This window comes from Falco rusticolus, chromosome 2 (genome assembly GCF_015220075.1).
Source record: "Falco rusticolus isolate bFalRus1 chromosome 2, bFalRus1.pri, whole genome shotgun sequence".
Classification (NCBI taxonomy): domain Eukaryota; kingdom Metazoa; phylum Chordata; class Aves; order Falconiformes; family Falconidae; genus Falco; species Falco rusticolus.
The window spans coordinates 69,629,090-69,656,684 of NC_051188.1; the positions used below are offsets into that span (position 1 = coordinate 69,629,090).

The window sequence follows — 27,595 nt, forward strand, 5'->3', positions numbered from 1 at the left end:
TTATTGGATGTAAGATGAAAAGCTGCGAGAGTAAACATCAATCTCATCTTAGACACATGTCATTGATTGATGTTTGCTCTGTGCTGCTGCCTGGAGGTAAACTCTTTGAAATAGCAAAGTAGGTACTTTATCTGTCTGTGGATAGGAGCACAGTTTGTTAAGTTACTGCTTTTTTGAGACCCTGCTACATCTTTATGTTCAATCAAAGTGAAAACAGTAAATCAGAGTAATTGCTTTACCCCACGGCATTCCTGTTTGTAAGTGGGAAAAAATACTGTAAAAATCCTCAAATTAACTTTTGCAGTTTAAGCTAGATAAAAAGTCTAAGAAAGTCCGTTGCAACCTAGGAAGGTATTTTATTGATTATGCCACTTATTCATCAAATCCAGCCCCTTTGTTATAATTGAACTGATAGTTCAAATGTCATTAGGGAAAACATTTAATGCTCCAAAATGTAAGGTTGCCATATCTAAGAGCTCCCCGTAACACATTAGCAATAAGTTCCCAAACAGGCATCATTTATACTTAGCTGGAAATGGAACTATACCAAGAAACTGGCCAGCAAAACCCATGGACAAGAACAGTGAAATAGAAAACAGGCATTAAATTACAGCACTTCCATGATAAGCACAGCAATTCAGCAAGCAAAATAACCAGGATTGTTGTAATTAAATAGTCAGAATTAAGACTGTTTTGTAAAAATATTTGGGGCTTTTGCCTTTACAAAGTCTCAGGCTGGTTAGTCCTTTTGTGTTTTAAAATATAGCAGAGAGAGAGGAATGACGGCACCTTTAAATTCAGAATCCAATTTCCATTCGGAATTCAGTTTCAGAATCACTGTCCTGCATCAGGGTTGGACTGTTTTTTGATTGTGTTGTACAAGTTTTTCCCTTGTGTTACTCTATTTAGCTACTTTGGCATAAATGTGGTAATTCAGGGAAGAATTGGACTATTAATTATTTAATAAAATGTCCTCACTTCAGCCTGAAATTTAGTATATTGACTTGTGTGCCAGATTACAATTTGTGGGGAAATGTTTGGAATAATCAGTAAACCATCTTAAAATTTATTTTCTTGAAATATTGCCTGTTTTTCATGGTTTTGAAGCAGTTCCAACTTCGTTCATAATTCAGAAATGACCGTGTGCTAAAATTTAATTTCAAAGATATATGTGTCCTCACAGAAAACTTGTTCACAGGTCTGGTTTTATTCTTGAAACACATGTATCTTTTAGTCAGTTATGGTGTGGGTTGTGTTTTGGGTTGGTGGTTTTGGTTTTGGTTTGGTTTTTTTTGTGTGTGTGTGTGGTTTTTTTTATTATTATTTTATTTTATTTTGTTTGTTTGGAATGTGACCAGCTGTGTACACTCTCAGGGAATATTCAGGGACTGCACCTGGCAGCTTGGGGATGGTATCATTTCCATGCCACTGGGAGTAGGTGTTGCAGTCTGATGGCGTTTTGTATGGAGCCTCTTAATCTGGTTATGGAAGAAGGGTCAGTTTGGGCACAAATGGGCAAGTCAACAAAATCTGGAACAGAAGCTCAGCCCTTGCAAATGGGATTTAGGTCTTCCGTAGCAAAGGCCTCCCAGGAGCCCATGGGAACTGTGGTTTTGCCAGTTTAAGAAAATGTTGCATGATAGTGTGAGGCATCAGCTCTGCTTTTGTATTAACATGTCTAGACTTTGGGTTCTGAAAGTTTTGTGCAGTGCCACACATAGCTTCTGGGGTGAAGGAGCTCAGTCTTCTGAGTGAAAAACATTAACTGCAAATAGACGAGCTGCTCCTGCTAAATCTATATCACAATATTTATTTGCATGGGGAGGTAGAAGGAAGGTGTGTATGTGTGTGTGGGGTGTTGCAAAGCCCTCACAATTCAGAGAATAATTCAGAAAATCTTTGGACTGGAAAATGACAGTGGAAGGTCTGGAAAGACAAAGGTGAGACTGCAGGTTACTGCAAACTGTAATGAGCTCAGTAATTGTCACCAAGTGTGTGTATATGCACAGTAATGCCTTCCTCTGGCGTGCTGGTAGGGCAGCCCAAGTCACTGCCCCCTTCCTTTCCCAGAAAATAAACTGATCTGAGGCAAGGGGACTGCCAGGGATCTTGCCCTCAATTTACCAGCCCGTGTCTTTTACAGCCTCAAAGATGCCAGCTGTTATGAGGATGGTGATCTCGTAGCAAAGTAACAGTATCCTTCCTGAATCTTTCTTTAGTGATGTGGCAATTTTGTGGTTTCTGAAAAGGTCAAGCAGCATCGTTAATGCACACCATACGTCTGCGAAGGTGTGCAATTCCCCAGTGAAGGTGCAGTGCTTTAGTTTGTGGAAAATGACATCTTCCTTTGAATGCAGAGCTTGGGCATTCCCTAAAACTGAAGGACAGGAGAATATGTTGGTACATTGTCTCTACCCAGTTAATCATGGAGATTAGACCTTTTTATTTTAGTTGCTCCAAGTAGTGGTGTCTGAGGGAGGTAAATTGAGTCAGAAATAGTGTGCTTTAAAAAAAAAAAAAAAAAAAAAAAAGGATAGGAGATTCATCAACACTTAAAACTTTAGGCTTTTTACATGATTGCTTTCAGCCTAGCCTGAGACTAGATAACTCTTTGGACTTTGTAGGAAATTAAATCCGGTCCCAGGTTTTTCAGGTAAGGTTATTGCTCTGCTCCTACGCTGTCCCCTGAGCCATCTCTGTCTATTTTTCATTAAGGTCTAAAGGAAACAGTTCCTTCTGATGTCAGGAGTAGTGTGAAGAAAGCTATGAGCATTTCTGCCAGTACTGTGGGGAAGCTGGTGCTGCAGCTGCGCTCCCATCAGGCACCAGCATGTCTGGGCTGTCCTCATCAGGCTGGTCTCATGGGGAGCCATGCTCATCCAGTGCGCAACCAGAGTGGGTAGCCATCAAGGTAATCTTCCAAAAGGCATCACAATAGATTGAAATTTATTAAACGCACCTACTCAGAGAAGTTTTGCAATCCACCGGTATCCTGATCTGCAAAATACCTGAGAGTAAAATTATTCAAAGTATCCTAGAAGAGGCAGAGAAGGTAGGGCTGCTGTGACCATGTGGTGGTGATGGTGGGCTGAAAGTGCTTTGAGCCTGAGACACTGGTATTTAGACATAATTAATTGTTAAGTCCAGTGTGTCTCTTGGCAGATCTTAGGGCTGAGATAAATCAAAGTGTGGTTTTTAAAGCAATGTGCTAAATTTGAGACAGTGTTAATTTTTATAATACAACATTTATTCATATATAACCTTTGCAAGTGTTTGACTTGTTACTCATGCTACAATTCATGTCCTTTAAGCATGAATTTGAAACAGATGCAGCATTTTAAAAATAACAATATACCATTTAAAAAATATAAATTCATCCTTTTGGAGTTTGACCTGTATGAAACAAATACAAATGACACTGACTTCTGAGAGATGAATGGTTGCGTGTTCTTTGGTTTCTAAGTCTTGCAAAATTGCTTCAATATTTTGGCCCATACTAGGAAAACTCTTCATTAATAAACTAATGTGGAACCGTGCATGTATTACCTATATATGCATACATCACGCACATATGCACACATTCCCCAGTGAAGAAAAAATCTTGAGATTCGCATGAACTTGTTCTTCCTGACTTCATGGCTATGGAAAAGACACACAGTGTAGATGATTAAAAAGGTACATCTACATTTGGCATAGTTTTAAATTACAAATTACAGGAAAAAAAAAAAAGAAGGAAGAAAACTATTAGTAAGAATAATTTTCCATTAACTGATGTGTTTGCAATAAAGACAGTTATAATAGTTAGCAGTATTCTCCTTGAACCAAAACAAATAAATACATTTGGTGAGATATGTTCAAGGAAATGTGATTGTTGCAATATTTATGCAAATAAGGAGCAGCCCCACAAATGCTAGAAATTCTGCCATCTGGTATTACTAAAGGAATACAACTCTCAACTTGTAGCTCTTCTTAACTTCCTGCTTATAGATGGCATATTAGGCATTGTCACATGGTTTCTCCATTTGCATAATCATTCTGAATTATTGCAGGTTGTGGATTGCATTTCCAACAGTGAACTTCTCATTCAGGAAGGGAGTTCAGAGGTCTGACAACTGGTGTGTCTTCATCAAATATGTCTCCATCAAATAAAGGGATAAAAATGTCCTTCCACTTTAGGAATATCACACCAGTGCATTTTTAAATTTGTGTGAGACCTAGTGAAGAATGTTGCATTTGTTTACTTCCTAGAAACCAGGTAAAGATCAGTATTATAATTAATCTCAGGGGAGCTGCCCATCTCTATTTGACTGCAGGCTAGAGTCCAAATGCAAAGTGTCTCAAAGATTCAAGAGGCTCTGGATGGGGAGATGTGGCTGAGGATGAAGTTATAACCTGATCCTTGCAATCCAGAAAACCCCAACCTAATAACAGCTATTCAGTGTGGCAGAAAGTCTGCTTTAGGCACAGAGGTTGTTAGAAAGTCTTTTATCCTGACTTAACTGATGGAAGTATGCTCAGACACCATGGTGCAGTCAGTAACTGAGGACCATTGCTCACGTAGCTGTAAATGACAACTGCTCTGCCTCTGGTCTCAGCACTGTGTGCAGCAGATGATCTCTGCTCACAGGGACCCCATGGGGAGGCCTTTACTATCCCCTTCTTCCCAGAGGAAGGCATTTTCCATGCCCCAAACTCCATCCTTACAAGTGCCTCTTCATTATACTTCTTTCTAAAGAGAGAGTGTTGGTGTGAATAATGTGTCTTGCTCGTGACAAGTATGGGATAAATCCAAAAAACCTCAGGCACCTGTAAGTGGAATAAACAAACTGGTGCTTGGAAGCTGCCTCCAACCCGCTGTGCTGAAACCCCGTGTTTCACAATAACCCCCGTGTCTGGGAGCACTGCTCAGCGTTTGGCATCTGCCCTCAGATGCCCTCAGACCCATCGGAAGGGTACCGTGCGGTCCAGTGTGAGTTAGCAGGATTTACAAGTAAACCTAAAATTTTGTGTTCATTTGATGACTGCTAAGGCATTGTTTTTAAATACTGATAGCGTCTAACATATCCTATGCATTTTCAGCTCTCTCAAGTCTTGAATTAGAATCAGATAGCTGTTGGCCTTTTGACTGCCTTGCCTGAGGCATACTAGGTAACATCACGTGGGTAGCCAATGCAACATATGTTTTGCTAACTGGGAAGCTGGTTAGCAAGACAACCTTTTGCTTATTAACACATGGTGCACTTACATGACTTTAATATATATTTCTGCTTTACAGATTTACAATGCCAGAAGAAAGGCATTAGCTGAGCTAAGCAAAATAGGCAATCAGCATACTCATCACATTGTCCTGAAATAACACGTAAACCTTATTAGCACGTTGGTTTCCTTTGTGAGGAGAATAAAGCATGACAGACTGAAACGTACAAACCTGTGTCGTTCTGTGGAAATTCAGGGAAAGGATTCTCTGGTTGATGTCATCATGCATTAAGCTAGAATTTGGGGGACAGGGAAGAAGTTAATTTTTTTTCTGAATGTCTCTTATTGGAGCCAAACTAGTTCATTTCTAAAAATTAATACTGTTGTGTAATGCAGTGATTTTATTCTCTCTCCAACTACATACTACCAGCCATACACACACTATCATGCCAGTATTCATTTATTCATGCTCTGAAGTTGTGATAGTGTCAAATCCATCAGAAAGAGGAATTGTTTCTGTAGTAGTTTCACGACTTGGCTGATTAACAGAGATCAGAAGAAGCAGCCTAACTGTGGAAACCACTACAGCATGTAGTTTTAACAGCTCTTTAGGGAGCTAGTTAATGAAAGAATCACTACAGAAACACATCCATGTGAAAAAAGGAGCATTCTCATACAACACTCAGAGGATATGTCATAAGTGGAAATATGTTCATAATTTCTATTTACTCATAGCTGTAATTACCATCTGCCTTAAGAGTACCTTCAGTCTTCGTCAAAGTTACTTATATATTGCCTTTGTCACATTTCAAGCAGATAACTTCTGCACAGACTAGATCCTGCACTGTGATTTCTTTTTTATTCTTCTGTAAGAATTTAATTATCTATTCTCTGTGTGAAGAAAGCACTAGTGTTCCCAGAGACCTGAGTCTCCCCAGCCTGCTTGGACTGGCATTCATCTGATTCATGTTCTTGCTTATTTTTGCCATCTGTCTGCAAACCGGAGTTCTTCACTTTTAAATTCATGCTGGTTTATATGTTGCCTGCTAATTTTTAACTCTTAAAAAGCTATTCCTCTTTTTTGCTGCAGTGTCTATGAGCCAGATAGAAACGTGCTGCGAAGGAAAGAATGGGAAAGAAGAAATCAGGAGACCCAGCAGGAGGATGGCGCGTTTAACATGAGTTACTCCCTCTTCAGTGAACCGTACAAGGTAGATGCTTCCCAGATGGGTGGTTCTTTGTTTATTTATTTATTTATTCCACAGTACAACAATGCAGCCTGTAGAAGGCATTGTCCAGTTTCAGGACCCTTCCACAAGTGCTAGCCTCACAAAATCCACAGAGAACTTTTATGGTTCGTTGAGAATCAGATTTTATATATGTAATCAGATTTTGTATGTGTGTATATATATATATATATATATGGGGGTGTGTATATATATATATATGTATATAAAAACTTCTTATAATGTTCAGCAGCACACAAGAATGAAATAAGCTAGAAATATCTTAATATCTGAGATGGAATTAAAACTAGGAGGTGAAGGTGACAGTGCCCTGTTTTTGCCACAGTTAGAAGAAAACAATTGTGTTAAAACTGTGTGGGAAGGTCAAGCAATGCAGTAAACATTATGCTCTGACCAAGGTTAATGCGGGGAAATATCTTGGTGGGATTGGTGGGGTTTTTTTCTATAAGCATTGCCAACAAAACTTGTCTGCTAGACATACCCTCACCAAAGGCAGGAGTAACGTATGAGTCTCAGCTCCCCGTTTTATTCCTCTTGGTAACAGTACTGTAATGAGGCACAACTGTCTCCCCACTCCCCGTTAGAAGTGTCAAGCAGGATCTTCTGCACTTTGCTGCAGTCTGCAAACCAAGCCCTTGTGAACAGGACCAGAGTGTGGTATCCCACAGGGGTTGCTCCTCTCCCCCAGCTAACCCAGTGACTTTGCCTGTGTGCATCAAAGCATCATCATGTATTTTCTACTATGCCCTTCCAGTAACGTCCAAGTTACTGTTACCACCACCATGTTGTGAAACCTTTCCCTCTACGCAGCACCACTTGTCCTTGATGTGTTGGGTGCTTTAGTGCCTCTTTCCAAGTGTCCTGTTTGAGACCTGACACTTGGCTTCTGCACATGACTTCTGTGCTTCTGTGTTTCTGCCCATGCTCCAGGCTCAGTTTTTTGCTTGCTGTTCTTCCAGATTGTTGTTTGTTTCTAATAAAAAAGAAAGATCCACCACTTTCAAACCATGTCCTTTGATGGAGGACAGCTCTGTCTGGCTTGAAGCTGACCTCCAGCTGCCCAAATTTCAGATTCATTACAAAGGCATTTAGAAACCATGGCAAATGTCTTGAACTCCTCAAGGCTCCACTTGAAAAAGTCTGCTGTGAAAGCAGTCAAGAGCTAATCCATGGAAAAAAGCCTGAAAAGCTTGTCATCTGTGTCTTGGCATTTTGTGAGGGCTCTGCTGCAATGGGAACTTCGTAATTTTCCGTTTGGTAGGCCCCATCAACTAGACCTCTCACAAAAAGGGCCTGTCCTTTTTCTGGGTGCCCGATACCATTTTTTCTGGGGGACCTAAAGTTGGTAATACTTAAGCTTAAATCACTTATCAAAGTGGTATAGGTGGAATATTTTGTGCGCTTTGATTATTGCCTGTGTGCCAGTGTGCTGAGTGTCATGGCATAGGCTTCATGTACCATGGATGCAGCAGTAGTTTTTGAGTTACGATGTATGAAGGCACCCCTACGCAACCACAGTATAACATCATCAACTTTAATAGGAGGAAAATCATTGCTGTCTTTAGAAGCAGGGAGGGTAATGAGTGGGTATCCTATGGGGAGATCAGAATAATGACTCCATCCATGCTCCTTCTCTTTGAACTGTATTTTAGACAAGCATGTAAAGAAGGTGCTGTAGAAATACATCCTACAGCTGGCTTTGTCAAGGAGACATGGAGGGAGGCAAAGCCCAGGACAGCAGTATAACTGGCTCACAGCTCTGTTGGTGTGACAGTCACAACTGCTAGGGATGACCAGTCATTCTAACAGTACTGGACATCAAAACTTCAGCAGTGGCATACTCTGAATGTCATGTCTGCACAAGCAATGGGCTATTGGGCTGTCTGAACTCATCCAAACATTTGTGAACCTTCAGTGTGGGGGTGCAAGGGTGCAGAGCTGTGACTTGAGCATTTTGATCTTATCGTGGAGAGAGGCTAACTGCAAAAGAGGAAACCTTTCTGTGGATGCAGAACTGAAACCTACTCCTACTGCCTTTGAAGATCATATTCAAGTTTCAGATGCTTCCAGAGGAGAGTGAAGTTACAGCAGACGTTAACAGCAACTCTGATTAAATTCAGTATTCCTCGGCACAGCTTGAGAAACATGAGCTAAAGCCAAAGGATTTGCCATTCAGAAGGCCATATCTGAAAATCAAAGGCAGGCTGGAAATCTCTTAAATCTTATGTCCTCTCTCACCTTGACATGTATCACTACTCCTGTAACATCAGATTTTCTGAAAAATCCTGACTCTTCAGGTTGCCCCTTATCCTGTTCAAAGTATCCATAGCAACCCTTTATGAAGGATTACAGGAAATCCAGTGTCTTTTACTTAAAATGTCTTTTACAGGGCGTGAAAAAGTAGGAAATTCATTCTGGATATTTCCTGAACAGAATACCTTGCCTCATTAACCATATCAGTATTTTTAATGAAGAAAAAAATTCTGGTGGCCTTCCATGCGACCATCAGATTTATTTTTAGAAGTGTTGGATCTTGGTCTTCAAATGCATGGATTCATCTTTTGTTGCAGAAGAATATCACAGCACTGCAAGTTAGAAACTTTTGCACAGGATGCTTTTCCTACTTATTTTGTGATCATGTTTTCCCTTTGTGAATGGTTAAATAAGGCCAACAATATTTCCAAGAAAATAATAGGGCAAACTCTTACATCTAAAGCTCATAACAAGTTACCTTAGATCCCATCTTGTTCCCAAGAGGATGTATGTGAACTCTCCTGGATGAGATCAGCTCAAGACAAAATCTTCTTACCTCAGGTTGTCCCCAGTGTATCCAGAAAGAATAAACAACACCAACCAGTTGTCTGCATGTGCCATGGTAACAGCATTAGATCGGTTTGCTGCAATTATTCTGGTGTTTATCTGGGCTGTCTCAGTATGAAGTGTCTCTGTGAGACCTTCACATCACATCCATACAGAAGACAGTCTGCTGACTTTTCTGGACTAGTGATAGTCTACAGATAATCTGCAATTAGGCTTTTATTTCCTTCTCATCCAAATAGCAGCCATCAGAAAGAATGGACCTTCTAGATTGGACTTCCTAGGGACATAACTTGCACATAAATTCTCTTACGTTCATGGACCTAGAGGCAGCCAGGTGGAGAGCTGCTCCACAAGCTCTCTGTGCCGGGGAGGACTTGTGGGTGTCAGGGGCCCTGTTCCATTTGGTGGTCCTTGTCACTGTGCTTCTGGCAGGGAACGAAACCTCACATACAGGCTGGCTGAATCAGACTGGGTGCAAGCCCAAAGGCAGATCTCCCACCATAGAGGGAAGCTGGAAAAATGTATCTCTGCAAGGTATCTACATGAAGTGAAGGATCCACTGGAAGCATAGATGAGATCCACTGGGTAAAAGGAAAAATTTCTATGCCTTCTGGAAAATAATTCTGCTGGTCAAGGAGATGCCCAAGTGCAGAAGCCATTTAACTGACCCCAGGAGATACATGAGTATATCTCCAAAGTTTTTTCTATTCAGATGTATGTGATGCTTCCTACTTTTGAAGCCTCATAAATAGTTTCCTGTTCTTTAGGACATCAGTGTGATTCCTGTGAAGTAAAGGAACACCCTTTTTTTAAGCCACTTAATTAAATATGACTTAATGCTTCATATTTCTTTTCATAGCAGGTTATTGTCCTTGTGACAACAACAGCTGCATACGCAGAGAGATCAGGCTGTAGTGCCAGAGCCGTATTATTCCAAGTTTGCAAAGCAATGTTTTGGATGCAACACTTTTGAGATTTTCCCTTCCCAGTTCCCTTCATTATATGTTATTGATATATCCAGCCCTGTTAGCATTGTAACAAATGCATATTGGAAAGCTAGCTGTAATGTATTTTATGTAGTTACAAGGTAGCGTCCTTGAAATTTGAAGGGATGAGTTTCAAGCAAGACAGGACTGCTTCTACTGTCTGACTTGGGAATGCTTCCACTGAAAGTTTGCATGTAGCAATCACTGCACTCATTTACAGAGCATTTTTGCTTGGATTCAGGTTTTTTAATAGGAAACCCTAAAAAAAGATTCTGAACTGGGGGAGTTTCCCTTACATTTTTGTTAGAGTGACTCAATTTTATTTGAAGGCTTAAAAACAAAAATACCCCCAATTTTCCAGAGTAACTGAAGTTGCTGCTACATCTTTCATAATTTTTATGTAACTTTAAGAGGGTCTTCCCCACCCCCTTTACTCCCTTCTTTCTCCTTCTTTCTGTTTTCCTCTGAAACAGAGAGTCTTGAGAGGAAAGCTTTGCCTTCTGAAGCCAATGGGAGCTTTCCCACCCAGACCCCATGCTGGAAGTGAGAAAGGAGAACACCTTGGCTCATTACTGTCTTCCTCTGAAAATGTAAAGCAAAGGACATCACATGCCTGAATCTTGGCAGGGTTCAGAAAAAACCTCTGATGCATAAATGCTAATTATACACCCTTTTGCTTACAGTGGCTTTTTAAAGCAAGAGTTTTCAATATTTTCCAGTACATTTTATTTGCTTGTTTATTTCTTTGTGGAGCTTCTGCCTTTTCAGTCAGGAAGAAAATGGATGATTTTTAAAGACAATGATTAATCTTAAAGGGGAGGGAGGGTGGCTGTTCTCCCCCTACTCCACACAGCAAGCACTGAGCAATGTGAACAATTTGGGGGGTTCTGTTCACCTTTTTTTTTTTTTAAAAAAAAAAAAAAAAAAAGAAAGTGAGCATCCTGTCAGTATTTTCAAAGAAGGGACATTATCATCTGTAGTTTTCCCATTGTCCCACGAGATGTTTTCCAGTCACCTCACTGTTTGGTTGCCTTAGACTGGCGAGTTCGTCCAGTGTTTACCCTGGATGTTGTGTGGCTTCCCAGATGCCATGTGAAAGCTTAGGCAGGAGAGAAGGAAATTGGGAATGCAGTGTTTTCATTCATGGCTGAAGAAGAGCTTGCAGTGGGTATAGGAAAAGTTTTATCATGGTCAGATTTAATCCAAACCATTCTGTGTAGTTGCAATAATAAATTTTCTAGTTTCCAGGTAATATACTTTAACTACAGCATGATATCAGTGATAGATTTCTTTTTTTATATACTCTAAGGCCCTTTATAGCTTTTCCAGTTCAGGGTAGATTTAAGATGTTGACAAGTGTCTTCAGAGACAATAAAGATTTTCGATTTCATCCCTCAACACTGCTGCTATATGTGCTACTTCAGTAAGGATTTCAGCAGAAGCATGCAGGGAATTTTAGTTTCCTTAGGTTGACTTTGCAGGACATTCAATTTTTGTTTTGCAGACTAATAAGGGGGATGAGCTCTCGAATCGCATCCAGAACACCCTGGGCAACTATGATGAAATGAAAGACTTGTTAACTGACCGATCAAACCAGAGTCACCTTGTTGGGGTTCCAAAACCTGGGGTTCCTCAGACGTCTCTCCCCAAGCCCGATGAACATCTTATTGCAGACTCCAGACCACCGCCTCCTCCTCCCATTTCAAGCACTACTTCTTCCACACCAGCAGCCCTATCTGCCCAGCAGAGCAAAAGCACCACGATGGGTTGGCAGAAGGCGGGGCACAATGCCACTTCAGATGGCCAGCAGAGAGCAAGCAAGCATGGGCACCGGTCGCTGGAGTCACACAAGGGTGACTTCAAACTGGTGAACCAGAAATCCAGTCTGGAGAAACTAAAACGCTATGCATCGAGTCCCACCTCTTCCTCCTCCAATACTGCCCAGCAAAGCTCGCTGAGAGCCACACTAGGAGACAATGTCAACAGAGTGCAGCAGCCAGCAAAGCTCAACTGTAGCTCGGAAGGAGGAGCTCAAGCACAAGAGAGGCCGGCAAAGCATGGTGGCGGGCACTGCGTTCAAAACTTCCCACCCTCGCTTGCTTCGAAGCCCAGCCTGGTTCAGCAGAAACCAACAGCTTATGTAAGGCCAATGGACGGTCAAGACCAGGCTCCTGATGAGTCTCCAAAGCTGAAGCTACCAGCAGAGACAACCAAGTCATATAGGGGAGTGCCTTCTAATAAGCCTGATTCGTCCAGGACCAAGTCAAAGATAGCCAAGTTCAGCATTCCTAAGCAAGAAGAGGTAAGTGGTTTTATGCTTTTTATGACATGCGCCCTTAGATGGATGGATGGATGGATGTTGCTTTAGGACTGCAAACTGCACCTGTCTCTTCACACATTTTTAACATATTAGTTTGCATGTTGATTTTTTTTTTTTTTAAATATTGACATGGTATATTATAAACAGCAGCCTCGCAGTAATGTAGAGATATCCCAATGGTGAAATACTCACTGTCTTCCCAATGGTAACGGTTCTTACAATGGCACATTTTCTAGTAGTGTATATTAAGTCATGGACTTTTTTCCCTGAGTGTCCACATAGAAAGTCTGGTGGTTTGGGTTTTTTTCTTTTCCTAGGCAGGTGTATTACTTCTAACTGTTCATATTTCATTGACTTCTTTGTCTTTGGCAATGATTAAATGAAGTGCTTGTGATCAGAGGTAGTTCTGCCATCCTCAATGATGTCGAAGTAGTTTCACAGTCTAAGTAAATTACTTAAACAATATGAGATCTGTGGAATAGATGAGAATACAGCAATGAGACTCTCCTTTTAGTTCATAGTGTCTGTTTCTGTTTCAAACCAGTTTCTGAGAAAATTTGAGGTTTGCTTCCTAAAGAATTACCCTCTGTAGAAACCCAGCCTTGCTACAAGTATGAGAACATGTCTGAAAAGCTTCTAGACAACATTTCTCTTATCAGCAGTATATTTGAAAGATTTCTGCATGGACTTATTTTATGTTCATTTATTTCACATTCCATTTATGCCAGTAGGACACCTTGCTTTATCACTTACAGAGTCTGTGATTTTCTGTTTGATCTTTTTGGATGGAGAGGAAATGGTTGGTTTTGGCAAAAATAAAGGGTGATTTATTTTTTTTCTGGGGTGTACTCAGAGGCCTGTATGCCAATACAAAGATGGTCACATCATCCTTTTGTGCAAATTGGTAGAGCTCCCACTTAAACAATTTATAGTATTTATAGGACTAAACTATTTGGCTGAATCACTGTGACTTTCTCAGAGCAGAGACAATGATTGTTTATTCTTATTTGACAGCTGTAATGTGTCTTGAGATGTTTTTAGTCTTAACATTTTTGTTTCTGGCTTTGTTAAAGGAGAAGAAAAATCTAATTTTTGGTGGAGTTCTCTGGCCTCTTAATGCCTGTTTTTCAGAAATGGAGTTGACTGTTGTATTCCCTCTTTGGTTCACTTTGGGAAAGAAATCTCTCTGGAAGCAATTACTTCTCTCAGCTTTTTTAGGCATTATACCCACGTGGTTTTTCTCTAAGTGAAAGTTCCATCAGTTCCAAACAACATGTAGGTGATATGTTGTTCCTGAAAAGGGGTTGTTTTAGGCTCGTAAGCCAGATTCGATACGCAAATTTAGCATTCACAAACTGCTGTAATTGTGCAGATAGATCAGGTAGTGGCAGATACTAATATCCATTTAGCTGTTATTACCTCTTTCAGACTTGTGCTTCTGTCTGCAAGTGGGAAGTATTGTTAGAACTGAAGATGCCTGTAGCAATTGTCTGGATCTTTCAAATTTTCCCCCTTCAGATGTATGCAATACTCTAAGGACTAGTTTGGAAAGGAGTTTTGATAGGCAATCATTTGTTTGTCTGAAATTCAGGATTTACCATTTGCATTCCAAATTTGCTTACCTCAGGAAAGAAAGCTTTCATTTTGTTATATGTAATCCACACCAATGTGTAAGGGTAAATTTATACTACAGTTTCTAGACATTTGGACGTATTTGAGATTGCTTTAACTTGCTTAGATACTGATAGTGACATAAGCTACAGTAGGGAAGAGTAGACTGCAGGGTAGCTACTAAAGTCCTCGCCATCTTCTTACAGATTTTATGGGATGCAGAATTAATGAAACAGTATTTGATAACACAATATAAACATATAACTGAAGTAGAAGGACAGTGGCAAAAAACATTATCTGGTAGATTAAAAAAGAACCAAGTGATTATAAAAAATGATGGACAAGTTAGAATAAAAATAGTAGGTACTATAGGTGTTGGGGTTTGAAACTGCAGCTAACGAAAGACAGTGTTTAGATCTCATGTTGGAGGGCTGAGAGTCCTGGTGATAAAAGTACCCAGCATTTTTTCTTTTATCCTGACATTTCCTTTGTTCTAACATTTTCCATCCCAAGTGGCACAAGATGAAATTGGTTACCCACTGGTATTGCTACAGGGAGAAATATTGACCAAGACTGAAAGTTTTTTCAGTCAGTGTTGCCCAATCCATTCTCCCTTTGATTTTCATACTTCTTTTTATTTCAAAATGCTTTTCCATTCTTTTTATTTGTATCATACATCTTCTAGTACAGTTTTGTAAGAATTTCCATGCTTTTTTAAATTTCTACTTTCAAACTCACAAAACTTATCCTTTGTATCAAATGTTCACTGTCCCCTATTAAGGACAGAAGTTCTAAGCTGCTCTCAGCACAAAAGCTGTCATGGTCCTGTGACCATCTGCAGGCAAAATTAGATGTCTATTGTTCGGGGGGGGCTGTAAAGGTGATGGCCAGGAAAGAGCTTTTATTCCCTAGTGGCCATGGGAGAAGTAGAGATGCCATGTAGGATGGTCGTGAGGGAAAACAGGCTGACAAGTAGGCTACAACAGTGTGTGGGGAGCTATATGGAAACAGAAATGAGACTGGCAGAAAGTTGCCTAAGAGCAGCCAGGAGAGTATGGGAAACAGGAGAGGGGCAGAGAGCTTGGGGATAGGGTATCTGGAGTGCAGGTGGTGGAATGGAGCTTTATGTCTGCTAAGATAAAAGATGTGTGGCTGAGATAGGCTAGGTAGGGCAGTTAGTGTGCTCTGGGGGTTGCTGTAGGAAGCACCGTGAGGGGTTGCTGACTCATGCTCAGCTTGTTGTCCACCAGGACCCCCAGGTCCTTCCTTGAAGAGCTCATGCCCAGCCAGTCATCCCCAGCCTGTACTAGTGCTAGGCTTATTCCATCCCCTATTCAGAAGTGTACATTTCCCCTTGTTGAACTTCTTGTGGTTCCTGTTGCCCCATTTCTCCAGCCTGTTGAGGTCCCTCTGGATGTTGGCGCGACCCTCTGGGGTATCAGCCACTCTTCCCAGTTTTGTATCATCTCCAGACCTGCTGAGGATGCACTCTGCTCATCATCCAGGTCATTAATGAAGACATTAAACAGTTTTGGCCCCAGTATTGGCTGTGGGGGTACACCACTGTTGTAAATTCACAGTGAAATTACTGGCTGTTTTGCATAATCTGAAGTCTCCTGTGCTGTTTGATCAAAACAGCAGGCCTCCAGCAGGACTTTGTGCCACTGTTCACCACCCTCTGGACCACTTTTATGGCCTTTGCTTTCTGCCTGCAGGCTTAATTTTGTCATTGCACGTTTTTTTTCTACTTTCAGCTCTTAAAATGTGTTCATAGCAATACCATCATCCAAAGCCTATACTTTCCAGTTTGGCCTAGGCAAGTTCTACAGCTGCTTGACTGAACAGCAGGAGGCTGTGAAGGAAAAAGATGCTAACAGGGGAAGCAAGATGTGAGTGCAGGTTGTAGGTGTGAGCTAAAACATGAGACTCAAAGGAAGGAAAACTGAAGGGCAGGAGGCAGGGAAGAGGCTGCCTAGCCTGGCCAAGCAGAGAAGTGGATGGTGAGAAATGACCATTTCCCCAGCTCCTGCAGAGCTGGGGCAAACGAAATGATAAGCATTTCTGTGTGACGTTTCAGTTTTATTTTGAACATCACATGACTATAGGCAACTTAAAGTTCCCCAGAGAAAACCAGGAAACAAGAATATATTGTTATAAATCTCCTGATTTGCAAGTCCACTTACTAATGCATTCAAGTCCTCTGTTCCCATGCACTTGCATTTAGCTTATAGTACTTCCCACAATCTATCAGTATATCTAATAACTATGCACTTTCATTTGTGTTTACCAGTTTGAAGGAACCATCAGTGGAAAAATAAACACAAAATGAAACAAAGTTAAGCCTCCCTATAAGAACTGAGGAATAAGAAGCAATTTCAAGCAAAGTGTGTGTGTCTTCAGCAGGATGCAAAATCCTCTTCTGTACATCCCTTGAGGTTTTCAGAGAAACAGGGCACAAAGTTGGCTGCAGTACTATTATTATTCACTGGAAATAAAATCACTTGAATAGAAATTATAGACCATTACTTTTCAATACATGAAAAAGGTTGATTTTTAATGTAGTTCAATACCTCATTTAATATTTTTAATCAGTTTTGGAAAGCCTTCAATATCTTGACACAGACTGAAGCTTATATTTTTTTTTAATTGTTTTAATGAGAATAACTTGGATAGACCTGTGTATGGAAAGGTAGCAGTTACTCATTTGGGAATTTAATCTGTAGGAGCCAGGTTCATCAGTATTAATTAGAATCCATACCCAACCTTCTGGTCTTTCCAAGATTATCATACTGCTCTGTAGAAATGATAGCTCGTCATCTCAAGTATTGCTATTTCACATTTTGAACTACTTAGAAATTATATTAGTGTAAGTAAAAATCCACTGTATTGGACAGAAGGAAAAAGAAATTTGATACTAGGGTATAGAGGAAAAGAGGCAGGAAAATCAAATGCCTCTCTTTTCTAAAGTTTTGTTGAGTGAGACAATGAGAAAAACCTAAGATGGCAAATCATGTTCTTTATATCTCAGTTCTGTTTTTGATTTTGATCTTATAGGCTGCATGCTGCTTTTTTATTACATTGAAGAAGCCTTTATCTATTGTCCTTTGCTTACTTCTTTAAGGGTTATGGAGCAAGGAAATAGCAGTTGTATTCAAGAATGACTAGAAGTCTAAGGGTAAAAAGGAGAGATTTCATTCTGTTAGATTTGGGAGCACATTTATGTGAAATGTAGATAAGGTCATCGTGAGGACATGTTCTTATTCCACTTCACGGAGTACTTACACAACTTCTTCTGCAGCAGAAGTAATGCACAATAGATTAAATGTTGAAGACTTTTTCCCCCCCCTGCTCCGATCTTACTCAGGCAAATTCCTGTTTGCCTGGATAAGACACTTTCTGCAGTCATTCTCATTCAAGTGGCTATATATAGCTATCAGCATCTGGCACACGCGCTAAAAGTGTTCTTTAAATCTGCAATCTTTTTTTCGCCTATCAGTTCTATCCCCACATATTAATGGAAAGCAAAAAACCCGCACAACTCTTTCCTCCCCTTCTTCCTTCCCTCTGAAAAAACCCTCCCAAATGTGGACTTAATGTCAGTAATTTGTTCAAAACCAGACTCTTTTAAGGAGAGCTTTGGTGCATGGAATGTGTAATAAATAGTTCCACTCCAGTTTAAAATTGAAGGTGGAAGTTCAGGTCTGAAAAAAGAAGTGGAGCTACATCTCATTTGACAACAGGAGAGTGGAGAGGAGACAGCATCTCATGAAGAAGGAAAACGGTTTAGAGGAGATGTAAGTGCTTTTCCTCAGCAGCATGATGCCACCTTCCCCTTGCTGTGACGGAGTCTGTTGAACTGTTGCAGGACTAACTGTTGAATACAGGTTTTTCTTCTCTGTTTCCTGGGGTGTTCATTTTTGTCCTAGAAAGGCAGAAATGAGAACAGAAGAGCAGTTAAAGATGCTATTAGATAAAAAGGGAGGGAGAGATCGAATCCATTATCAAAAAGGTTGAGACTGTCCGACACTGTTCTAGGATGTGCCCAAAGAGGCTGGAGACATAAGCACACAATTAAGTGTGTTTATACTCCTCTACCATTTATCAACTTTATTGAAGAACTGCAGTGCTTGAGAAGCCAGTTAACAATGACAGCACTTGAGTACTGTAAGTACTGTAAGTATGAGCCAGTTGTAGATATTCTCTTTCCCAGATGTTCATGGGAACAAGTTAGCGAGCTGCATTTACAAGATGACACAGTTCCATTCATCCCTGTAATGGTACCACTGACCTTCCCCACAAATAAAGCATGTTTTCCCACATTGAACAGGAAGAACTGGACAACAAGAGCAGTGTGGTGCGAAGATCCCTGCTAGTCATGGGTTATTCAGGACCTTTGCGTGTGTCTGTGGGAGGGCTGCACGTACTGTCTCTTTTTATGTAGGAGAGTTCAGCAGACTAGGACTGCAAAGAAGGAGGTGTTAAACAGACAGAGTGGTGTTTGAAACATTCTTAACAAACACAGCGGAGGCCACAATGTGCAAAGATGGATTTTTGGTATAGTTTTCAAATTGTGACACTGGCTTCTGCCTTTCTTGTGTCCTGCAGTCATCAAGGCACACAGCGACTGCGTGTGCAGGCAGTTCCATTGAACACAGTGGGCCTAATGTCTCCGGTTATTCTTGCGTGGCAGCTCCTGTAAAGGAAAACACTGTTTAGACACCTTTACTTGACTTTTAGATCTTGGTAGCTTTACTGTTTCTACCCTCAGTGAAATAAGTTTATTTTCCCTTTTGAATTAAATAACCAACCTTTCTTTTTTTTTTTTTTTTTTTTTTTTTTTTTTTTCAGTGGGGGGAGGTGTGGAAAGCACTAGCTAAACTTATCTACAGGTTTTTGAAAAGAAAGGATTTATTTGCATAGAGCCTCAAGTCTTCTGTATGGACTGATTACCATATGGTACGTGCTATTCTTTTTTTCTTACTATGAATCACTTGTTATTCCTCATTGTTTTTCACCGGTAGCACGACTATCATCACAGAAAAATCTCTTGAAACTGGATGTAAACTTACGATTGTCAAGGGGATTCCATAATGCATGCACCTGCCTTTTTGCAAGTTTTCCCTGACGTTGTTTTTTTCTAATTATTGAAAAATTATTTTGAGCAGTTCATTGGGGTCTCTCGTAAGTCAGATCTTCCCTTTGATAAAACTGGTCTTTCCATCTGTTCAGAAGTTGGAAAAGTAACCACTTTTGGGAAAAGGAAAGCAAAATGGATGGAGGAATATGGTTCATTGTGAGTAAAGTATATTCCTCCTGCCCCCCACCGAGAAGTGGGTGGTTTGGTTTATGAATCAGCTCTGGAGCTGATACAAAAGTGCATGCATAAAAATGTCCACAACCCTGTATAATTGCTTCCTTAGTTCCTTTTGGTAAGCACTAAAGTTATTGATGAAGGAAATAAGATTTCTAGAACTACAAAAAACAGTTTTTAATTGCACATTTTGTCTGATTTTTTTAATCCATTGTAGTGCTTATGATGATGGTAACTGCCTGTAATAAAAATCCTCCCTACCAGAAACGAAGTAGTCTAATAGACCTCCTTGTGAAATGCGCCTCAGAAGATACATGGCATGGCTATCACTTTTCCACCTTTGGCCCCATTAACATGAATTGCTCCCAGGCCTGTAAGGATATTCAGCAGTTGGAGAAGGCGGTCCTTTTCTAGCTGTGGCTCCTGCAGCCACCAGAAGCTGTCCTCAGCGCCAGGTTTTGGCTGAGCATCTCCTCCCCATCTGTTCCTTAAACAAAGGAGTGCTTAGAAAGCGTTAGGGTCCAGACAGAGACTGAGGGTGGGCTTGCTGTGGATTTCAGATTACCAGTGAAATACTTAGATGCACTCTGCTTCTCAGACCTTCCATGGCACAACACTGGAGTGCTGTATCAGCGTGCAGTCAGGTGTGGAGTCCAAGCCCTTGTTGCTCCTGCAGAGCAGTTATTAATGCCCACTCACATTCTCCTTTCCAGTAATTATAGCATGGGTACAGCATTTCTGTCTACTCTTTGTTTACACAGCAATCTACAGGGGATCATGTAGGGTGTAAAGGTGGTTTAGGATTTTTGTAAAAAAAAAAATTTTAAATAGCCATGAAAAATATTTTACTGCTTTGTTCTGTAGTTGCCCTGATCTTTCATAAATCAGAGTGACATGGAACTGTCACCACTGAACATACTCATGGGGGTCAGTTATGACTGATGAGCAAGAGAACCAAAGGAAAATACAGCAAGCTTCACAGATCACTGTTAATTCCAGCTAAATAAATAATGTATATGTGCCACTTGATGTAGAAGGTTAAAGAGGTCAGACCTCCAGTAATTGTTGTAAATGCAACCAGCCAGGCCAGAAGCAGTTAAATTCTTTATTGTTGGTCACATATTCACTTACAGTAAATGAAGACAAATATACCCTTAAATATCTGCATGTAACATACTTTATTCACCCTGCATGTCATAAAGTTGTCATTTCCGTAGCACTTCTGAATATGGAAGATCTATCCCTGTGGTATCACAAAATAGCTTCCTAGAAAAGTAATTAACAGAAGGCTGCTTTTTTTTTTTTTTTAAGTTCAGAAAAGATAAATAACGTAGGCGTCTGGTTTCCTGTCACTCTTGGTTAACTTTGTATGAAAATGGATAGCTTCCAAATTAAAGCAGGCACCGGCCTGTCTGGAGAAAAATGCATCTGTAAAGAAATATGTACATTACATATTCATGTAGTTTAAAATCTCTTAATTGTATTTTATATATAACAATCACATGTTCTGAAATATGGTACCTTTCTACTTCATGAGTTAAAACTAGCATGCCAGAAAGGCTGAGGTTGCTTCTTACATGGTTTAGGATAAGCATTCCCTTCCTGAATTCCCTCATACGTGCCCCTACTCTCTTCCTTCCCCACCAGCATGTTTCTCTGAGGGATGGAGTCTCGGTGTGAGGTGGCTTTGCACCACGTTTTGTTCAGAAGGTAAATACACAAAAAATATTCAGGCCACTGAGCTACTGGGTCAGGAATACTGAGATCCAGCATTCTGTCTCAGAACCAAACCCTGCTATTCCTATTCCTCTGCATTTACTGCAAATGACTGTAAAGGAAGATTATGTAGCTAAAAAGAGAAGAAAACCAAGAGTATTTCCTGTGAATTCCTATCACTAACATATGTTTAAGGAGAGATGGAATTTAAAACACTCTGCTTTGTAACTATTTTGAAATGAGATGTTGAAGATGATGGGGTTATTTTCTTGCACGTGCTGGAGATTATTAGTATTCAAATACCAGCAGCATAATCTATTGTTAATCAAATTTTGCATTTACTTAAAGCTAGCCGTACAACTGCATTCAGGTGCAGAGGCAGGTACAGCTTTATGTGACTGCTACAACTTCTAGTCCTGAAGTAGAAAAGGGGAAGACAGCTGCGAGATTGTTGATTACAAATGTGGTCAAAACCAATATGAATACCAAGTATATAGAATGGCCATGATTTGACAGTTACGCATTCTTTTCTAAGAGGCCTTCTCCAAGTTTAGTTACAATCTCAGGGACATCTGATACAAGAAAAAAAATTAGCTGGTTAATTTCTGATTTCATGGAAGTAGCAGTCCAGAGCAGAAGTGTGCTGTCTAGAAAAAAAGGCATGGCATGGAGGGCCAAGTGCAATGTGAGAAGGGCTGTTTGAAAAATACTGTAAGCAGATAATGAATGTCTGTCTTGCACAAAATCGTAAATGTTTCACATGCAGGAAAAGTTAAACATACATGGATACAGAGGACATAAAAATGAGCTGGGCCCCATAGGAATGGAGGAGTCTGAGAAAAGAATTGAGTGGGAGCCTAAAGAGGAAAGAATGAAATTATGCTTTGAGAAACCCACCAAAAAGGAGGGGTTGGTCACGGTCTAAATTTTCGCCCTCATGGGAGGACCAAGTGCTATGTGAGACGGACAGTTTGAAAAATACCATAAGCAGCAGTCATAATTTATGATAAAGTCTGCATGCAAGATCTTTCAGTACCTTAGAGATGGCTGAGCAGGCCCCAAAACTTTATTTTTTTTTGCTGCAGTGTGTTTGTTCCCATTCCCTTTCCACGTAGCTCCTGCTCCCAGATAGGAACAGACCTATGTCCAGAGGACACCCCTGGATAATTGCAGTTATTTCTAAAGAAGCTTGTCCTCTCCTGTAAGGACAAAAATTCAGATGATGGCCATCACCTTCTTCACAGATGTGATATTGTCACTGTCTTGGGAGGAAAAGTCATTACTCGTCTTCCCCCGTGAGCAGTATGGCAATATGCACAAAGCTGGGCTTGTGTCTAAATGTAGCTTCTGTGGGTGCTGGAAGAGGTGAAACCTCACATAGGACGTGCAGAAAGTCTGTGAACAACCTTTACACAGAGCCAATGTCTTCTGAAACACAGCAGGTCAGGGCTTTTTTTCCCCCACTCAGGGGGTTTGTGGTTTCTGATGATACCCAGTTGCATTCTCATCAATAAACCAAAAAATGCTGTGTTTTTTACTCCTGTAATCTCTTCCCTTCAGGAGTTTCAAAGCTCTTCATAAGCATTTATGATAACCCTGAAAAGAACATATTAAAACTGGTTACAGAGGAGTTGGCTGAAGTGCAGGCGGATGGGGATGCCTTCCTCCATGGTACTGCCGGCAGCTATGCCACAGTCCAGGCACTGGGTGGTGGTCCGGGCTGAGGGACCACCTGGAAAGTGATGCAGGAGGCTGGAGTAGAGAACAGGATGGCACACCTGGACTGTGCACCTCATCCCGGCCCCAGACCAAGGCTGGACATGCTCGCAGCTGGCCACAGGCCCAGAGCAAACACAGCCGGGGTGAACTGGTGTCAAAGCAGAGAGCAAAACTGAAGAGGCTGAACCTCCAGTTCTGTGTTTTGATGTTTGTGCTACAGCTTGCCATGTGGTGGAGCGGCACATGAAACTCTGCCATAACTTTGTGCTGGAAACGGAAGGTAACACAGGAGCATAAGTAAAGGCTTCTTGCTAAACTCTGAATTAGTGTTTCTCACTGTATTTCTTTCTATCATTTAGGTCACTTGAGGCGGAGATGGTTCCTGAGTGATTATGTCACTTATGGTTTACCACTTCCAGTTATTCACTGCACATGCTCCACTAGAATTAATAGGAGTTTTGCTATTGTATTCAGTGGTAACAAGATCAGGGGTTGACAGGGATGAGTATTTCTTTTCTACATTGTATGAACTTCCTTTGGTCAAGAAGACGTTGCTTGAGGGAAGACGGTCATTTTTCTTCAGTCTTTGTCTTGTTCCAGAAATGGAGATGTAATACTTGTGGTTACTTTTTGACATTTTATTACTTTGAACAGTCAGCAGTAGTGTAATACAGAACAACGATCGGTGGCAGAAAATGGCATTTGAATTCAAAGATGTTATGCTGCATTAATTTGTTAACTTCAGGACATATCTTTAGAGTATCAAAGGATCTTCTTGACCAGTCTGAAGTGCTTGAGTCATTTTTTCTCTCTTGTAATTAAAGTTTCTAGCTCCCTGTTCAGAATCAGTTTCCTCACCAACTCTTCAGTGAATAAATCTACGTGAGTGATTTCCTGACAGTTGTACATTAGGAATTATGGCATATCCCTGCACATAACTTACAGAACTATCTCAATACACAGAGAAGAGACCATAAAACACACCAAATGGGGATTTCTCAGATATGCTAATTGCTGCTGTATAAAGAGCACAGGATGAAGAGCTGACACAGAGGAAGTTCAGCTAAAAAGTACCTGCCACAAATCTTTGAAGGTCCACAGAGGAGCGAATCCTGCTGCTGTCAATTCACGGCAGAGCTCTGCTGAGCAAACCCTGTGCAGCTGAGCGAGCTCAGGCACAGAGGGCTGGCGGCTGCCTGCAGTCAGGGGCTGTGGCAGGGGTCCGCCGCTTCTGGGAGCTGCTGCTGGCATCAGGGCCGGCAGGGTCCCTGGAAGCAGTTCCCAACTTCTCGGCTCTTTGCTACCTGGATGTGGTGCCCAGGCTGTATTCTTGTCTGTCCTAAAATACATGCACACACAGGCCTAATTTATTTCTCTTGAAATGGACAGGATCGCATTTTCTGCTCCCATCTTCTTGTCCAGGAGGTTGGCTCTCAAAATAAAGCTGCTTTCTTCCTTAGACTGAATTTTTCTGTATTCGGAGCATGGGCTGGTCTAACTAATGGACATCCACTACCTCTTGTGGGAAGCTGTAGTCTGCCATTCAGTGGCAGAAAGATGCTGTCCACGTAAATGATCCTCCATATTTTTTGCAAAAGCTGTACTAAATTGGCATCCATGCCAGACTTTGCCAATGAGCTCCACATTTGTAGAGCACCGCAAAAGAATTTACAGCGTAGAGAGGGAGAGACAGTTCAGCAAATGTGCTGTAACTAGGTGTGAGTTATACTCTTGTAGCTTTTTTAAATGATACATTTTATGCACTGACTTACAGATAGGTATTTTTGCACTCAGTGGAATGGGGCTGGATCACTGAACTCATTTTAGGTAGGCCATTAAGCGTCACTGCTTATTACTGATTTTTAGCCATTGCACTTGAACCCTCTGCCTCAGGTTGACCTGGTAGACAGAAATCAAAAGTACTGTGCCCCAGCAGCTAACAGCTGCTCTGCTACTTCTATCGATACACCTATACACCTTTTTTTTTTTTATACAAGCTTTCTGTACTATCTGTGAAATGCACATTCTGCTAAAGATAATAATTAATGTGGAAAGATGAAACCAAGTAGTTATAATTCAATAATTTTAATACAGAATACTTTTTTAAAATAAATCAACTAGACAAATTAAACAGTATAGAAATGAAACGCGACTTTGCAGGCCCTGTGGGAAATTCAGCTAATGAACTGACAAGTATCAGTTTCTAGACAGGCAAGAAAGTCTGTTTAATTTAAATAAATAAATTCAACTATTTGCCTCCTTATTTTAAAATAATGGTTTTGGACATTATCACGTAATATGAACAAGGTAACTTCAGTGCAGCCTGTGTGATTTGAAACACCCAGCAAAATACAATTAACTTTAAAATGGCAAATTGTAATGTTAAAACCAAATAAAATCTTCTGCCTTCCAGGTGTGACTACCTTTTAAATGTGATGATGTCACCCCATGAGCAGTTAAACTATTATCAATGAGCAGGCTGTGCATTTTTTAATGATTACTGTGGAGGTGAAAAAGACTCTATAATGTTCCTTCAGTTTGTTCATCATTTTTGTTTGATAATTGTCCTAAAAATCAATGACAGCTACTGAGTACAGAAATTTGATTGAACCAAGTATAAATATAGGCAGCAATTTAAGCTGTTCTTACTCAATAGGAAAATGTCTTTGGATAATAAGTGGATTCCTATCTAAATTCATGAGTTCTTTTATGACATTTTGGGTTAAGCCTGAAATAGATTAATCTTCTTCTGATAAAGTTGCATAAGCTGTGATTTCTCCGGTGACCACATTTAATTGGATATTAAATAAAGTGCTTATCTTTACACCAATAGGTTTTACAGGCTGGATTTCACAGATTAAGTAACAAGTAGTAGGTGCACACAAAAAATTATAGATGAAACTGTGATATGCTCAGATTAAAAATTAGACTGTCTTGATTCAGATAGGCTTTTGAGGTGCATGACTGCAACTGAGGGTTAAATGCACAGGATCGAGGGAAACTGCAGGATGGTGCCAAGAGCCATGAGGACAAGTCAGCTCTGCATAGTCTTCTTTTCCCATGCATTCTTCAGCAAATGTACAGCAAGATGGTTTTCTGTTAGGTCTGACAAGAAGCTTAAATTCCTGATAGTGTTTTTGAAAAGCTTGAGGTCAGGATTCATTATGCAAGGTGCTGTACAAGCACACAGCAAGAAGTATCCTGTGATAGAGCCTATCAGCCCTGGAAAGGCAGAGAAAAGGTCAATAGAAGCCTGGAAAGTAAATTAACCTATTGCACCTGAAGAGAGGAGATAGGGACAATGCTGAGAGAACTACCCAAATGGAAAACATAGATGGGGTTTGGGAGGAGGAAGTCTTAACAGGGTGAGCAAAGACCACACTTAGGAGGAACAATGAGACAAGGAGGAGCAGAAGGAGAAGGTGAAGCTGAGAGCTCAGACTGTCTGGTATGGGAGATGTTCGTCTGGTACTCTGCTTGCTGGAGAAGGTTGACCAACAAAAAGGGCTCCAAAGAGACAGAAGATAGTTAGGTGTCACTGCATTTTCTTTAATGATAATGAAGGACACTCTTTGGAGCTGAAGAGACACCTCTGTCCCAGAGAAAGGAAGAACACTGAAGGCATGTGGCTGGATGGCTTGGGTGCATGCGTGAGATCAGTAGAAAAATACAACAGCTATGCAAAGTAAGACAGGAGGGGAACCACCAGTGTGAGCCGGAGGCCGTAGAAGGGGAGGATATAAATGAACACATTTGTGTTGAGTAAGCTGTGCTAAACCAAATGATGTGGAGCTCACGCTAATTGCCATTTTTTCCCCACTGGTATGACATTATTGTGAATGTGAGAGCAAACTGATGCCTCCCTATGTATTGAGGCCTACTTTTGACTTTCTGCGCATGGAGCTGGCAGCCCTTTGATAGCGTTAGTTGCATTTTCTCCTCGTATATGGGACAAGAGAATTGCAGTAGTGCTCTGCAGCCAGCTCAGGAGCTTGGACAACCTTTTCCTGGTGGATTTGACTGGCAAGATCGACCAGGAAGAGGTGCAGTGTGAGGATTTTTTTTCCCTAAATAAAATTTATCCATTGCACAAAGCGTGTAATTGTTCCAAGCTAATGCCAGACTTGGAATTATAATTGCTCACTGAAGGCAGCTCCATTCCTACAGCATGTCGGCAGAGGCTGGCAGTGCTACAGGTGCCATTGCTGCACCGGCTGCGGTGACTCCCAGCTGCTGGCATTGTCTGGCTGAGATTCAAGGCACAAGGTGTTAAAAATCCCAAGTGTGTTACTGAAAGATAAAAATGGAAAGTAGTTCCACCAAGTAATGGGGACATGCATAATGGCCTCGTGCTAATTTCAGTCTGGGGTCACTGGGCCCTCTCTTTTTTGCATAGTTGGAATAGCTGTGTCCAGATGATAAAGATGTTGACAATTATCTTCTCCATCCTCCAGAGACCACACAAAGCTAAGCCTTTTGCTTTTCCTTTCTCCTCATTTTCTTTTATTCCTGGCTTGTCATGACTTTTGACATTGGCATGTGGCTATTTTCTAGAGGAATTTCCTTGGCCTTCTTGGCTTTCGGTAATGTAAGCATTTTGTTAAGACTTTTTTTCTTTGAAGCAGGTTTTATTTTTTTGTTAAGACTTTTTAGGATGGTGTTCTCTTTG

General features: G+C 40.8%; 1 protein-coding gene across 1 annotated transcript in view; it reads left to right on the forward strand.

The window, feature by feature from the left end:
• Window positions 1-4,755: 4,755 nt before the first annotated feature.
• The window catches only part of AFF3 (AF4/FMR2 family member 3), a 281,320-nt gene continuing 258,480 nt past the window's right edge, over window positions 4,756-27,595 (forward strand). Inside the window, exons 1-3 of the mRNA XM_037377921.1 lie at window positions 4,756-4,808; window positions 6,287-6,407; window positions 11,754-12,551. Coding sequence (XP_037233818.1) covers window positions 4,756-4,808; window positions 6,287-6,407; window positions 11,754-12,551 — 972 coding nt within the window. The remainder of the gene's footprint in view (window positions 4,809-6,286; window positions 6,408-11,753; window positions 12,552-27,595) is intronic.